Consider the following 17495-nt stretch of genomic DNA (forward strand, 5'->3'; position numbering starts at 1 on the left):
ATTAGTTCTAAACCTCATTTCCTCCCACCTCCTCCCTGAGGTTAGTAAAGGCCAAAACTGTACAATTGTCCTAGAAAGTGAAACTTTTGAATTATCAGCGTTAAATAAATTTATAGGTTAGTGTAACATAGGGACCAAGAAACAGTAATTTATTCTGAAACAATTTTGGAGTCGTTAAATCATTTTGCTGAATCATATATATTACTGGCTAAGGATTGTGGAGCACCTGAAAGACTGAGGAGCAAATTGTTAAAATCTTTCTGTATTTCAAGTGAAAAGGTTATTAGTTTTAGCAGAGATTTTGATTTAGTAAGTGAAACATTTAAATCTCATATTTCATTCATTACTTGTATCTGGGTTCAGAAACTTGAAATGGAACATGATTTACTAAGTTTTGTTTCCTATACTGGTTTCCTGTCCCTAGCACATAATTCTATAGATTACACCTTTCTTTGATTATTTAGGTTTTGAACATTTTTCTTTGAAATAATCAAGAGTAAGTGAGGAATACTGAAATTGGCTTTGAAGGCCATACATCGTGTTCCCCTAAAGAGAGGTTATTCCTAGTGAATGCCTTTCCATTTTTAGTCAACAACTGTGGCAACCTCCATTGAACGTGAAAGATAAGCCCATCCAGTCCTACGTGCAGGAGTAACTGGGCATCTCTGGTGCGAGCTGTGTTGAAGATGGCCAGCAGGTCCTGGGGCCAGTTTAATGGAGCTGGGCACACTTCACTGTCTTAAAACTGTTAGCTTCCTCTCGATTTTGGGGGTAGGAATGCAGATTCTGGTTCTTGTTTTTTGGGGTTTTGTTTGTTTGTTTTTTGAGGTAGAAATAAAAGCAATTCAGTGGACAATCTTATAACTACTCAGCACGGAACCTGCATCTCCAAACCCTCAGGAAGTGAAGTTTTTGTTTAAGATTATTCAACGACCACTTTCCATGAAAAGGTTATTTAAGAACACCATGTACTCTGGGTAACTTCAAGTGGTCTTGGAATGCAGATTCCAAACTAAAATCCGTGTTGAAGAAGTCTGACCTTTTCAAACAGGTAGTTTTTGAGTATATGGAGTCTTGAAAGTTAAGTTTCCCAGAAATGACTTTTGTTTCTTCATTCTTTTCTGATCTTTATACAATATTTTTAAGATATACTAATATCCTGAGATCTCCTCATAAAGTTAATCTGGGAAGGCCTTAACCTTTATGGATTAGAAATGTTAGTACCTCCCAAGCTGAGACGTCCGGCCACGTAAAGGGAAGCACTCTGATTGCTGCATGGTCGGTCCACTGCTAGGTCTGCTGCTACAGCGATGTGCTGCTTCCGACTGCATAGACTCGTACACACTGGTACCAAGGGGGCACTTCTGGCCCGTGAAACAACACTGTGTTTCTGCTCGAAAACTTTTAGATAAGCTTTGGAAAAAATATAGGTGTGTTTTTCTTCTCTCATTCCCTGTTATAGCCAATGTTATGAACAGCATTTTTGAAGGGTGCATTTTATGTGTAGAATTCATGTTCTATGCATTTTGAGTCCTTTGAATCAACTGAACGCTTTTAAAGCGATAATCCAGTGATGTTGAGGGATTCCATGCAGCACCCCTCAGTGAGTAAAGAAGGATAGCTGTCACAGGGGCTGGGCCTTCATCATGCTGGAGATGAAAGGGAAGGAGAGGAAGGTTCTGATAGCCTAATCCTCATTACCCGCCCTCCTTCCTCACCACCCCACACAGGTAGTTTCACCCCTTTTCCACTAGTTTGATGCAGGTTAAACATTTTTTTTCCCCATCAGTCTTCTAAAAATATTTATTTTGTCAAAGAAAAATGCGTTTATTTTTTCAAATATCCCTCCTCAAGAGCAATGAATGTTATCAGCTTTTGTGTACCTTTCAAAAGATGTCATATATTTTGGGGCAAATTCCTATATCTTGTCTCCCCCACCTGTTTTGTACAAATGAAAGGCATATTGTATACATTGTTCTGTACCTTGCTTTTCCTTAACAATATATCTTGGAAAGCTTTCTTTATCACATGAAGAAGCCGCTCACTTTTTTTTTTTTTATGGATTTGTAATATTCTGTTACTTGGCTCTACCGTAATTTATTAATCAGTTTCTTCCTGATGAACATTTGTGTTGATTCTGATCTTCTACTAACACAAACAGTTCTAAAATAAGTAACCTTGAGTATACAATGAAGAATATTGTTTTGGGTGTGTTCTAGTATTTTCTGCATATGCGTTCATAGTTTTGACCAGTTGGTCACTGGTTTCTTACTTGGTAGTAAGGAGGAAATGGAAAAGACTGGATAGCACTGCTGACCTAAGGCTCTGGCAATTCCATATCCAGAACCTGATCTGTTGTTTGATTCTAGGGTACTCTGATCCCTCCTTCCCCCCCCAAACCTCTCTGGTAAGTTAGTGAAGGTCCCTTTGTCCCCCGTTTTCATCTGTTTCTCCTTGGACCCGAGACAACCGGCTGATATTGTGAGGATGGATTGAGGTTGTCCATTTGCCAGGATTTCCACCTGGCATCTTTCCTATCAGTTGTATATTTTTCATGGATGTGAGGTCCTTTTTACTTGTAGGAAAGATTTATACATTCTTCTAGGAATTACTTAATTCATTGTCAGTCATAATTTTTATCACTATGTATAGAATTTTCTTTTTTATTGTTAGGATTATGTAGAGTTTTGATATCTGAATAAAGCTTTTGGGGGACACCTGTAATAAAGAGATTTTCAGGGAATATTAAAATATTGGTATCAAAATACGTTTAAAAAGTGACTTTAAAATCATAGAGGTGTAACTTTTCTATTAGTTATTCTAACATTTATCTTAATTATAAACTTAAATAATTTATTTTAAAAATTAAATGCATGCCGAAGTAAAAAATTAGAAGGCTCGAAGTCAGGGAGAGGGTAGTGAAGGTATAAGCCTTTCTAACTTCCTTGTTTTTCTGACACCTAGTTCCACCCCCCAGGAACTGTTTCTTAGTGATAATTGCAGAGATTTCTAAGCATTTGCAAAAATTATCTTTGTTCATAAATTGATAGCACAAAGTTAGAACTATTCTGTATCTTCTTTTTTCATATATTACGTTTTGGAGATTAGTCCTTATCAGTTCATATAAGCAGGACTCATTCTTCTAAAAAGCTGTACAGTATACCATTATATGGGTGTACCTAAGTAACTTAAAAATCCCTATTTATGCACGTTTAAGTGATTTTCAGTATTTTGGCTTTATGAAATGTGCTACAGTCAGTGTCTTTTCATATTTGTCATCACTGTTACATACATTTAGATGTGGGAGAGTTACAGGGACATCCTACACTTAATGTAAGTATAGTAACTGAAGAACTCTCATTTTACTTTTATAAATTATCTGATAAAAATATGTAATTTACAGGAGATTAAATCATGGATAATATTACACAGTGGAAACCTTCTTTTTAGCCACTTCTTATTTTTGATTCCTTAGAAGATAGTTTAAAAGATAATAAAATTGGTTTCTTTGTTTCTATTTGTTTATGTTCTACCTTATTTGGGGAAGGATATGAAGATAGCTTCCAGGAAAGCATGCAATAAACAGAATAACAGAATTAACAAGGGCTAGGGGAAGAAAACAAAGGATAAAAGATAAGTTGTTGGCAGGAGAGTTATTAAAATGTACGTATGTAAGGGGCACCCAGGTTGGGTGACTTAGTTAGTTGAGCATCCGACCGACATCAGCTCAGTGACTTTGAGCCCCATGTCATGCTCTGTGCTGACAGCTCAGAGCCTGAAGCCTGCTTCAGATTCTTTCTCCCTCTCCCTCTGCCACTCCCCCACTCTTGCTCTGTCTCTCTCTCTCTCTCAAAAAAAAAAAGTTAAAAATTTTTAAACATAAATAAAAAAATAAAATGTAGATATGTAAGACTTGAGTCCTAAATATGTCTTATAATTTGGCTCTTAGCTTCTGGTAGCCAAAGGAAAAAGAAAGGTATTGCTCATATAATTCATGATGTTTGTTAGGGGAAAATTAGACCAGTTATTTGTGGGAAATTATGGCTTTTCCCACATGTAGTTCTGAAATAAGACATTCATGTGGTCCTTCACAGAGTAGCAGTAAATGGTGGAGTGGAAGGGGCCATAGAAACATTTCTATCATGAAACTGGCAAGTTTTTTTTAATGTTTATTTATTTTGAGAGAGAGAGAAAGAGAAAATCCCAAGGAAGCTCCACACTGTCAGCACAGAGCCTAACACAGGGCTTGATCTCAGAAACTGCGAGATTATGACCTGAGCCATAATCAAGACGTAGAGTCTCTCAACTGACCGAGCCACCCAGGTGCATCTGGTGATGGTTTTATAAAGCTATTTCCTAGAAGATCCTCTGAACTAAGATGAGGCTTTTACTCTAAAAGCACAGTTCAGGGGAAGTTTAAGAAGCATTATCTACATACTTAGTTTCTGATATCTCAACTCAATCGAGCCCAGAATAGCTGTGATTTGTAAACTCTTTAGGCCTTAAAGGACAATTCCAGGTTAGAAAAGACAGTTTCAACTTAGGATCTCTAACAGTGTCCTGAAGTTGGCTGTGTTATTAAAGTCTACTCTGTACTGCTTGCTTGTTTGCTCGCTTGCTCGCTTGCTCTCTCCCTCTCCCTCTCTCCCCTTCCTTGTTTCCTTCCTTCCTATTTTATTTTTTTTTTAATTTTTTAAATGTTTTATTTATTTCTGAGAGAGAGAGAGAGAGAGACAGCATGAGCAAGGGAGGGTCAGAGAGAGAGGGAGGTACAGAATCCGAAACAGGCTCCAGGCGCTGAGCTGTCAGCACAGAGCCTGATGCGGGGCTCAAACCCATGAACCGTGAGATCATGACCTGAACCGAAGTCAGATGCTTAATCGACTGAGCCACCCAGGCGCCCCATTTAAGATCAGTCAACAGTTTATAGAATTGGTATCCAGAGGCATTGTAAATGGAGTGCAGATAGAGGTCTCCTATCAACCAGTATAAAGGGGTTCTGCAAATAAATCAGTGGGAGAATTTTTTTGATCAATTTCGCATGACTCACTTTTGTATTCTTGGATATCAGCACAAAAGCTCATCATCATTTTGCTATGGTTTTATTCATTTCTAAGCAATTATGGCTTGGGATAAAAGATGAGGCACAAACATTGCTTCCAGGCATCATTTAACCTACATGAGCTGTTAAATGAAATAGAGCCAGAGAACCCAGGAACACCAAACTCCTTGACCAGTTCTCATTTCCCCAAAGCTCTTGATTGATATGGGTGTGCAGAGGAGCCCAAATGACCCTTAGTTGTTATCCCAGTTTCCCTGGATCTCATGAAGGGCTGCTGTAAGTAAGCCACTTAGGCCTGAATAGACTCAAAGTGGAATGTGTGGTAAGTACTCTTCATGTTCCTAACTAGACTCAATCAAACTTAACTCCTTTTCACTGGGGTCTGAGAAAGAATGGATTCTCCTGCAGGCCTCAAACCCCAGGGGGCGATGGAGCCTAGAACCGTGGTGCACACAGGTCCTCAGAGAATCTCTCTCTCAAGGAAAAAAAGCTCAGTATGTGGCTTGAGAGGGCACCAATCCAGTCAGTACCCCATCTCCTCGGGAGAAGCAGAGAAAGGAGCTTTGAATGCCTTTCCTCAGAGGTCAGTACCAACCAAGACTCTAACCTGTCTGAGAATTGTTACCCGTGTCAGTCAACCTAGAAGGGAGCTAAGGAGTCTACATTGCTAGGGCCAAGACCTCTTTTTTTTCATGGGAACAAATAAATGATCGGTTCTCAAAGATCATAGAATGCAGCTAAAATAATTTGGCTTGAAAACATTTCAAAGTGAGATCAATAACTACAACCATAGAAAAATATTAGTAGCATAGGCATAATGCAATTGCCAGTGCATCCTTGAGGCTCTACCAGAGCAAACTAGTTGCAAAATGTATACCTAATTACTAAAAATTGATTAAATTGATTTGTTACTAACTGTAGGGCTCAGTTAAATAATATCAGATTAAAGAAATTTTCCATTTTAACACTCCATAGCTTTGAACTTTTCTGCTTTCGTCACTTAATAATAGTGCATAAGTAGATAATTATGGTCATAATAGAATTTCTAATAAAATAACTAATAAAGCCAGCATGAAGGAATACGTTAACATTGAAGCCCAGATAGGATCGGGTTTTATTATGTGTCATAAAAGAGCAACAGATATTTGTGTTCATTCAATTTTCTTTCATAGATTTTTCAAGAATTTTGGTATAACCTAGTCTGATGAAACTGTGTTAAGTGAACGTGTTATTACGGAGGGGAAAAGATATGCATAGGCAAACCAGTTTCTTAGCTTTAGAATATAGTGGTTGATTTTGGAGGAAGAAAACATTTTTTTTCTAGTTCTATTTAATTAGAAACCCTTATTTTCTGCCATACATTGACTGGAGGCTGGAGAGACCTCCTTGGTAGGTACCAGGTGTCAGGAGAGAGTCATTTTGCCATTAGTTATTTGCATGTGGATAATCTAGAGTCAATTAAATTTTATTTATTTTTTAAGAGTTTATTTTGAGAGAGACCGCATGCCCCTGTGGCAAGTGCATGCAGGGGAGGGGCAGAGAGAGACAGAGAGAAAGAGGATCTGAAGGAGGCTCTGCACTGTCAGGGCTGAGCCCAGCCAACCCATGAGATCATGACCTGAGCCAGAATCAAGAGTTGGATGCCCAACCGACTGAGCTACCCAGGTGCCCCTAGAGTCAATTAAATTTTAAAACTGAACATTTCATTTGGTCTGTATCTTTTTAACCATTCTGCGGATTAATGATATGAATTCTCCAGAACTGGCATGCTTTCCTATTGTAGCATCATCAAGTCACAAGATTAGGGTTGCCTTTTGTAGATATTATTGATTTATGGGGAATTTTTAGGAAATATGTCATCATGGCTTAAATTTGTACTGATGTACACAAAGGAAGAAACAATTGGATATTTCTGGATTTATGCCTACTTTGCCAAAAACCGTGTTTCTGTCCTCAAAATCTTTAGCCTTATTTTCATAGAGTTCTCAAACTCTGTGTCTAGGAGAGGTCCCTAAATGGTCAAAGGGATGTGTTACGACATTTACAGAAATTAACTCCATAGATAGACATCCATAGACAAATAGAAGCTTCTTGTCATCCGAAATATTTTTCTAAAGCCTTTGGTACCTCCTACCAAATTTAATTCAGTGTTAAGATTTGTAGGTACTTAGTCAAATGTTTGCATGCCCACAAATAGTAAATAGATAAACACAAATTGCAGCTCATACTGTAATTGTATTTTTTTAAAACATGCATGGGTGCCTAGAGTTGCTTTTGTATTATATACACCTACTATGGTAATAGCTTCTAGTGGATAAATTGTCTCTTGTTCAATACGGTTATATAAAGATTTCACGGTGTTTCACATAGATAATGATGGTTTAAGGTCCTTTGTCCCTTGGGTTGAGTTTTAAAATCATCAGTGAGTTAAAAGATTCATCAGATCTTGGTATCTGTGAATGGCCAAGAATTAAGACATTCCCATGTAGAGTTTCTTTTCCCAACTAAGGCAGAAATGGTTTTTCTGAAACCACTGGGGGAATTGGGAGAAAAATATAAAGAGATGATTTGTAGCTTTGTTAAATGTTCTCTTCTCTAATTTTCTGTTGCATTCTGATGAATTCTGTAGCTCTAATTCTTATAAAGTAGTGGGCTGAAAGTTGGGATCATCCAAGTTACTCAAAATGTGCTATTCATGGATCTGTTGTCCTGGATGGTGGTGTTTTAAACATCCAGTGTTGGATAGTTGTCTATGAATAGAGTTTGCCAGGCTAATATATAAACTTTTTTGACAATGAGAAATGTAATGTGAAATTTAAGGTTAAGGTATAGAGATATTTTTAGAGTTACTACTTTTTCTAGCTGTACATTAGGGTTGAGAGGTCAAAGTACAGTGTCAGGGAGAACCTTTTCCTTTCATGCATGTACCTGGCATTTGTCACCTGAAAAAAATGTGCTCTTTGCTTAAGAGGCTGTGTGCCTCCTGTCAGGGTCATGTGGTAATTTTATCAGCCTTAGTCTGGGGTATTTCATTATTTCCTTTTCTAAGGTTATGCTCGACCTAGCATTTGTGCATTTTATAATTAAATTTACAGTAAACTCAACACTAGAAAATAGGCATACTTATTGGAAAATAGATGGGCTCAGTTCCATAGGTTTCTTATCCGTCATTTTTTTTTTAATGTTCAAAAGCTAGGATTGACTTCATATCTGTAAACCTATGTTTTGCAGGCAAGAAAAACTAATTTCCGGATAGTTTAGTTTCTCTGGATTATGTTAGTCATAATTTCATAAAATCATCAGAGTGCTTATTATTTTTAACCATGCCTCATATCACTGAGAACCCTCAACAGAGTTCATAGTATGAACACTCAGATGAAATGAAGCAGTGGTTCTTGGGGAGGTCACAGGAAACAGTTCTAGACTCATAAACTGGCTCTGCTGCAGCAAAGAGTGGCTTTGCTGTCACGTTGCGTGTATTTGCTACTGTGGCTGTTTTACAATGGCTGTGGAGGAACAGATTAGCAGGAGAAGATGGGGACAGATATTTCCATACTGTGTGCTGCTAATGAATCCTATTTTAGTGCTTCTCACAGTGGGGTTTATATCACAAAAAATACACATAGGGCATTTAATTTTGGCAGCTTTCACAAAAATTATGGCAACAGTTGCTTGTGAAAATTTCCTTATGCATCAGTAGACACTAAACCTTAGAAACTTCCTGGAAATAATCTACTCTGGGTTTAACATTGCTTTGACCTAAAATGCAGTTTTGTATAGTTTTGAAAATGTAAATTTTAAAACATGGACTAAAATCTCATGCTAGAAGTCTTATGTAATGGATATACAAATCAATACCATACATTTTACTAAATCTATATGTGTCAAGGCTGACTTATATAAAGTAGGAGAAATGTGACCCAACTTCAAGATACTAAAAGACGAAAGTAAACTATACAGAACTGTTTGGCTGCTTCGTACTAATATAACGAGTTAGAAAGTAATGATGTTTGCTATTCTTTATTGTTTACCTTTATTTAAAATCATTTAATAGATTTTTCTCGATAAATTTGATTATTCACAATTGGCAATTAAAGAGCATTAAAGAAACGGTATCCTTTTATACTTTTCCCTTACAGTACATAACCATAGGCATAAACAATTGTCCTTAATATATGATCCAGAATGTAATTTGCAATTTATGCTTTGGTTTATTTTCAGCCTTTTGCTAAGATTGTACCTGATATATTTCATTATTCTGTCTTAAGAAATGTATCAACATCAAGATATGGTGAGTTCTTTTAAAGTTAACATCAGCAATAAGATACAAAACACTAATTTATTATGAACCTAACCAATATGAAAAACATCTCTAACAAGCAGATATGTGTATACAGATATACATATATGTATGTATATGTGTGTGTGTGTGTGTACACACATACATGTATGAAAAACAATATGTGCCTTTAAAAATATAGAACAATCATTCTGGATCAATAGTTAAATTAGTACTTTAATTGTGTCAAATTGGGCTTGGAATATTTTTCATCTGATCTTCCCCCAAAAGGCTCCATTCACTTAATTTTAATTTATGCAAATAAGTACACAAATCAAAAGTTAAAGTGAATGTTTTGTGCCTTGATAATATGCCTTAAAGAGGGAAGGCATTAATCCACAGAGAAGTAATAAATCCTCTCTTCCCTTACCTCTAGTACCTCTAGGCTGGTCAAACTCTAACCATTATTAGTATTGTTTCAAGTTTCTTCCGTTTACTTTCATTAAACCGGGTTATTTATGTATCTTCAAGTGAAATGGCTGAGCTTTCACGGTAATTCTTGTTGCTATTGACAACCAAAGCAGCCATGCAAGAAGAAAATGCTGTGGAAGGAAAGAAAAAACAAACCTTAATATTTCCTCCCAAAGTTGGAGAGAGAAGGGAACACAAACTATGTAAGAAACAGGTAAGTAAAGATCTATCAATGTAAAAACTATCAGCCTTGGTTACTAATTGATTCACAGTTTTAATTTTTTTCAGATATTTTGTCCAACACTCATTAAATAAAAGGATACTGTCTCTTGGGACCAAAAATTAATATTCTGAAAATGAAAAATTGGATTGGAAGGTACAGTGCTATCAGCGGTCTGAAATCTTCTAATTTAGAATTTGGACTGTGAAAGAATAGCACAACTTCACTTGGTTAATATTTTTGTTACAAAATGTTTTTTAATGACAAAATGGTGACTAAAATATTACTATTTTAAACATGTCCTAGATTTTTTTTTGTTTCAGAAAAGCACTGAGAGTTGAATATGTGTAAGTCTCCGGGAATGTAACAAGTTGCTAAATACCCAAGTCCAGCCTCCTTACAGAGAAAAGATCTGGAATTTCTTTTTTTGGACATTTGTTTTGCAGCTTTCTACGTCTTAAGGCAGAGAATAGCCAGGATAAGGTGCCAGCTCAAAGGTTAGATGAACATATTTCTTGAAATAATTTTGGCTAATCTATGTCTTGAAAGGCATAACCTCTAAGTAATAACTTTACAGTAAAAGCTATCAATAAAAATTAACCTTAGCTGTGATTTTGAGTTGCCTTTTTTGGGGAAGACTATATTTTTTTTAGAGATATGCTTATTCTGTTCATAATTATGTAAGTATATTTTATGTTAGTTATTACATTAAACTTTTCCCTTTCAGTTTATAATTCTTTTCTCCTGTCTTATGAATCTAATAAATTGACCTCCATTCTAACTTAAAGGACAGTTTATATTTTTAATACTTAAAGAAGCCAAAAAAAAGTCCACCAAATGAAATTACTAACACCAGCCTATCATTAACCTGAGGGAATTGTATCTCATATTCATTAATTCTCCATGGAAGAATTCAGGTAAGAAATATTTTTATTGTATAACATATAAAAGATGTTGTATTAGGACCTAACAGTATTCATGTTATTGTTTTGGTACAAAAAAGGTTTCCTCATTTAAAATATTTTTGGAAGTGAATAATGTCACTCAACAAATCACCCTTATGACACTTTAGTGGAAAATTTTGGTCAAATAGGTGAAATTCTCTTTAGTGGAATTGGGGCCCAGAAGGCAATGTACTTTAAACCAATAGATAAAGATACTATCACATTTCATAGAAAGTGTTTTTAAGAAGACAATTTTAATAAAAAACATTTGGAGGAAAAATTGATAGTGCTAGAAGTAAAAGTTAAAGAATTTCTTTGTTCAGGGAGACTTAAAAAAAATCACAAGGTGTGTATTTTATAGTTAATAAGAGTTAATAGGTTTAACTAGCAGAGCTATGGCTTAGGTTAAGGAAGCAGTGCAGGAGAAAGTACAGTTGAGCCTTGAACAATAGAGGTTTGAATGCATGGATTTTTTAAACAAATACAGTACAGTACTATAAATGTATTCTCCTTACTTTCTTAATAACATTTTCTTTTCCCTAGCTTGCTTTACTGTAAGAATACAGCATGTTAATATATATAGCATAAAATATGTGTTAATCAACTGCTATCGGTAAGGCTTCCAGTCGAAAATGGGCTATCGGTAGTTAAGTTTTGGGGAAGTCAAAAGTTATATGTAGATTTTTGAGTGCAAGGGGGTTAGCACCCCTAACCCCCATGTTGTTCAAGATTCAACTGTAGAATGTGGGCTTTGTCACCAACAGACCTAGGTTCAGGACCTATTCCTGTGACTTACCAACTATAAGATAGTAGACTTTTTATTTAACTTCTCTGAGCCACAATTTCCTAATCTTTAGGAAAGTGACATTGCAAAATTGTCACTGGCTATGGGTGCCTCATACAGAAAATTTCTTGGTAAATGTTTGCTATTATTTGCGTGTGGTCAGGATATAAAATATATAGAGAACGCAGTATATAACAATATATAGAATACTTTGAACACCCTAGTGTTTGACTAGGGTCCTTCCTAATATCTGTGGATTAGCATATTTTTAAATATGTTTGTTTTTATGCCCATCTTTTGAAAGTAGATTTCTCACATTATTCATTTCTAAAATAAAAGTTTCATCAAATAACTGCCTGTGTTTCTGAACCATTTCTTTCCCACGTCTCTAATAATAATCCATTTGCAAACCTCAGAGTGGAGTATGGATTTGGCTAGCTAACCAAAGGAAATGGAACTGGAAGAAACTAGAATTCAATTGTAGAATTACATTTAGAGTTACTGTGATTTATTTGACAAACATTTGAGAACTTACCAGAAGCAAGGAGCTAAGTTAGGTGCTGGGAGACATAGAAGATTAGTAAAACATACTCTTGTTTGTGAGGAGGTAATTTGGTAAGATGATTATCTCTTATTCCTGCTAGGATTCTAAAGTAGGAAAGAGGGACAAGGAGTTGAGGTTGTTCAGAGGAAGAGACACTTCTTGCTGGAGATAATCCAGGAAGATTTTATGGACTGGGTGGTATTTAATTGATTCATTCATTGTACAGATCTACACTGAATACTAACCTGCTTGATGTCTACTACAGATATCATTCCAATAAAATGAAGCTCTAGGCATCCATGTTGTTCATTGTCAGTGTTGAAGGTGCACATATTAGGACAATACTGGGTGAGAGGTATGTTTTGATATAAGGTACAGCAAAAGCATATCTCAGGGGTCAGGCTCCCAGCCCAGGAGTAATGGAGTGGTGGCCTCACTAAATCCTGAGGGTAAGTAAGGTTATCATGATCAGACAGAAAAATGCATTGAAGCTTTAGAAACCACCTTCTAGGAAATGTAACCACCTTACTCTGGCATCAGGGTATGTGTTTGAAGGCCATCAGATAAGAGATGCAGTGGGAGAAGTAGCAATGGACTGATTCATGGAAGGCCTCTGATGTTGTCTTAGATTATAGCCTTTGTCCCAAAGTTGTAATGGAGCATTGTAATGATGTTAAGCAAGGAAATTACATAGTCAGATTTATATTTCAGAGGTTATGAGCTGTGCTAATAGGTCAGATCTAGCATACAGTTGAATTTGGTTTCCCTGACAGAGTATTTTAACATTTCTTGAAATAGTTGCCAGTGTTTCACAAGAATAATAGATATCAGCATCAGGCTTTGTTGAAAAGTCAGAAGATGTGTATTGCTGTAGGGAATCGGTGGACTGGGGTTCCATAGTGGCTGTCCTGTTTGGGAAAAGCATGTACTCTATTTTGCCACGTGACTTACTCCTTCAGGGCAAATGTCTGGGGGGCCTCTATAGGTATTTGAGGTTCTGGGGCTAGTTTCTGAATGTTTTCCTGATTGGCAATTTAGAGAACAGCCATTTGAGGTTCAGGATTAGAGGCTATTACGGTAAATTTGGTGAGCAATTAGGTTTTATCGTTAGTGGTGGTGAGAACACAGAGAAGGCTTGGGATTGAAAGATAGTTTTTAAAAGGGAGGGAGAGGCATGTAGCATTAGTACAATGGTGAGGAGCTGGGGCTTTGCAGACACGCACTGGTTGTGTGGCAGCTGCCACCACTATGAGCTGTGTTTTTCAGAAACCTACTTCACCTCTCTGAATAATCGCATCTTTTTTGCCAAAGTATAGGTAAGAGCCCTACCTCATAAATTTTTATGAGGATCAAATGAAAAAATACTTACAAAGCACTTGGCTCAGTAACTGGCGCATGTTAATTCACATTCAGTAAAATGGTGGCTGATGTTGGCTGGTTGTGAGGAATGCAGAAGATGGAATCAAGGATGATGCCCGTTTCTGGTGTGTTACTCCATGACCTAGAGAACATTGAGGAAAGTGCAGATGATGACGTCCTTGTTCAATGTGCTGTGTTTGGAGGGTTTGGTGAGACTTTGCAGTAGAGGGGGTGGTATGCGATTGGACTCCAAATCTGGAGCTCAGTGGAGAGATCTGAGCAGGGCCCAGGCTGTGATTTGATGATCTCGTCACCAGAGTCCTACACAAAGCTTCCCTCCCCTCCGCTGGCTTCTTCTGTCAGCATTGACAATCTTCACTACTGTGTCCATAGAGGGTCAACTTAAATGGTGTATGAAGAATGTAGGAGAAGGAAAATAGTACGTTACATGTTGGCTGAAATGTTATCTAGTTTTAAGTTTTTGAAAACCATTTTTTAGTTTTGGCTGGGGAAAAAAAATCACCTTGTACAATTGTTATATCCTTTTTTCCCCTTTTTGGTTGGCTTTTTCTGTTTTACATCACAGTGACTCCTAATTCCAAGCAAATATTCAATTTGCTAAAAGTGAACCATTGTTAGAAATAAATGGCCATGCTTATTTTGGAAGTTTGTATTCTTTCTTAATTCTTGTTTTCTTCAAAAACATACTGAAAACCAGCCCTGCCTCAATTTCTAGCTTAGATGCTACCTTCTCTTCTCTGCCTTCCTTACCTCAGCAGTGGGAAGGCTCCTTTTCTTTCTGTGCATTTAGTGTAACGTGTGCCTGGAGCCTGTCTCATACCACCCTGACCTGTGGTTGTGTGTGGATCTGTGTCATTCATTCTGCCAGACTGTTAGTTCCAAGAAGCTACTGTCTGCATCTTATACATTTCTATATCCAGTGCGGTAATTTCCACCGTGTATTGTCCAGTTCAGCTCAGCTCGGCACCCTTGTGAAGGTATAAGGACCAGACACCTCTGTATACAAGGGACAAAAAGATACACAGGACATAATCTTAACCAGAGTATGGTTTTCAGGAAGGACAATTACTGGGAAAATGAATATATTGAATTTGCCTATCTTATGACCTTGTTACATATTGTAGATCTTCACTCTTTGTTAAGGTTCCAAAAAGAAAGTGAAAACACATAAAATATAGTCTCATTGTAGCATCTGTTGTTTACAATCCTCTGATTGTTTGCAATTATGGATGGATTCCTGATTCTTTGAGTAGAAGGCCCTCCAGGCTGACAACTGCCTTAACTTTGAAGGGCTATTTTCCACTATATAGGCACTGTCAGAGTGGACCGCTATTGTATTTCCAGACTGTCTGCTGCCTCATGTATCTCTGGATTTTCTTATGCTGCTTGCTCTGCATGAAAGGCACTTCACCCATCCATGTGGTGAATTCCTACTCATCCTTTAAGATTCAGTTCACACTTCCTCTTGTAAGATTTTCCTGACAGTTTTTGCTACCCCTCCCTCTTTACAGAGAAATTCCTTTTTTTCTGTATTCTCTTAACATCTTGTACACCTGTCATATCCATCTTTGTTAGGAGACCGTATGCTATTTCAGAGAAGGTATTGTGTATTTAAAGAGCTCAAAGTCTAATGGAACTAGATGAGAAAACTAACTAATGATATATAAATAACTTATGATAGAGTTATGCACAGAGGCTTATGAAAACACTGAGAAGGGCTCCAGACTCAGAATGAGGGTCTAAAGCAAATCTTGGAGATGGTAATGTTTAATCTGAGGAGTATTGAAGCCTGAATAGATATTGGTCCAGCAGACAATGGAAAGAAGGACGTTGTGTGGAAAAGAATGGAAGTATCAGAGTATGTTGTTTTCTGGAAACTGCAATTAGTTGCTAGTTTTGTGGATGTGATTGCAGATGAGGCTGGTGGCGGAAGCAGGGGTCAAATCAGAAATGTAGTGTTGGAGTTTGAACTACTACAGTGAGCTAGGTAAACATGATGAGAAGTTGGTGAGTAGGTGAGTGTAAGGAGAATTATGGTGAAATCATGGGTTGGAGAGGTCTCTCTAGTGGTACATCAGACCTGGATTGAAGTCCATGGTTCTGGAGGCAGAAAGACCACTATGCCATCACGTATTTACCCAATCCTTCATCGGTGGTCAATTAGGCTGTTTCTGAATTTCTGTTTAAGGTTTTTCATTCAATAAATTTGGAAGAGTAAATGAACTAATATTTAAAAAAAAAAACAGTACAAAAGCTTTGTACAAAAAAAGTCTATGCACAGTCACAAAAGTGATTCCATNCTCCAAGAAATTTGGAAGAGTAAATGAACTAATATTTAAAAAAAAAAAAAACAGTACAAAAGCTTTGTACAAAAAAAGTCTATGCACAGTCACAAAAGTGATTCCATTTTTTAAAAAATAGTAAATAGATGGCTCAATTCATTATATATCAATGACTTTTCTTAAAGTTTATTCATCTATTTTGAGAGAGTGATAGTAAGAGAGAATGAGTAAGGGAGGGGCAGTGGGGGGTGGGGAGAGAGAGAGAGAGGGAGAGAGAGGGAGTGAGAGAGAGAATTCCAAGCAGATTCTACACCAGCAGCGTGGAGCCCAATATGGGACTCAAACCCATGAAACAAACCGTGAAACATTACCTGAGTGGAAACATAGAGTAGGATACTTAACTATGTCAGTGACTCTTTTAAACATAGGAATTCTGATTGCTGAAAGAAATGATAATGGTAAAGTTTTCTGGCCTTTTGCGATGCTAGCTCACTAAACCTCAAAATTACAGCATCATCTCCTCAGTTAAAACAAATATAAGTATTTTCTTTCTTTTTTCTTTTTTAGTGTTTATTTTTTGAGACAAAGAGCATGAGTGGGGGTGGAGCATGGAGAGAGGGAGACACAGAATCTGAAGCAGGCTTCAGGCTCTTAAGTTGTCAACACAGAGCCCTGTATTCCCTCTGTTCTTAATACAGTATCTCAGACACTGGAGCCTTTTCTCTTTGTCATCCTTAACCTTCATTATAACTACCATCTTATTGAGCTCTTACTGTGAGATGGGTACTGTCCTAAGCACTTTATTTGGATTTTTCTCAGTTGACTGTCCCAGCAACTGTATGGACAAGTTCCACATGCATCTTTGTGGGTTTACTATTCAGTAAAAAATGGGAATTCTGGCAACTGTGTCTGGTTCAACCTATGATCTGCATTTTATAGCAGAGAGAAGCTGGGTGATCTGCATGGGTCATACATTTCCTAAGTGGTAGAGCTGGGACCCCAGGGGTCTAACTCCAGCACCTGTACTCCCAAACCCTTCAAAAGAGTGCACTGGTGAGTGAACATTGGTTCACAAGTTAAGTAATACTATTTGTCAAGATGTGCATATTATTCTATTGGTGTTAATAAATTTCTCTCATTTTTGTATTTGAAAATTTTCAACTCCAGAGAAGAGTTTTGAAAGTATAATAACAGCCAACACCTATATATTCTTCTTCTATGATTATTAACATATTGTACATTTTTTTCGCTCTCTAACTAAACCATTTGAAAGTACCTTGGGGACATAATGGCACTTCATGCCGAAATATTTCAGCATCCATCTCCTGAGAACAAGGACCTTTACCTACAAACCACACTATCATCATCATCTTTAAATTTAACATAGATACAATACTATCCTGTAATAAGCAGTTTAGATTTTTCCAATTATCTCAATGATTTTTATTGATTTTTTTCCTTTTGCATTCAGAGCCAATCAAGGATCACATAGTACATCTAGTGGCATTCCCTTTCGTTATCCTTTAATT

At 36.9% G+C, this 17495-nt stretch overlaps 1 protein-coding gene across 6 annotated transcripts in view; it reads left to right on the forward strand.

The window, feature by feature from the left end:
* The window catches only part of NPNT (nephronectin), an 83318-nt gene that overhangs the window by 8257 nt on the left and 57566 nt on the right, over positions 1-17495 (forward strand). For 4 of the 6 annotated variants that reach the window (XM_077755781.1, XM_077755779.1, XM_077755775.1 and 1 more), the window contains exon 3: positions 10479-10529. The exons of the other annotated variants lie outside the window; for them this stretch is intronic. In XM_077755781.1, coding sequence (XP_077611907.1) covers positions 10479-10529 — 51 coding nt within the window. The remainder of the gene's footprint in view (positions 1-10478; positions 10530-17495) is intronic. 6 annotated transcript variants of the gene reach the window in all.

This window comes from Crocuta crocuta, unplaced genomic scaffold (assembly GCF_008692635.1).
Source record: "Crocuta crocuta isolate KB4526 unplaced genomic scaffold, BGI_CrCroc_1.0 scaffold92, whole genome shotgun sequence".
NCBI lineage: Eukaryota > Metazoa > Chordata > Mammalia > Carnivora > Hyaenidae > Crocuta > Crocuta crocuta.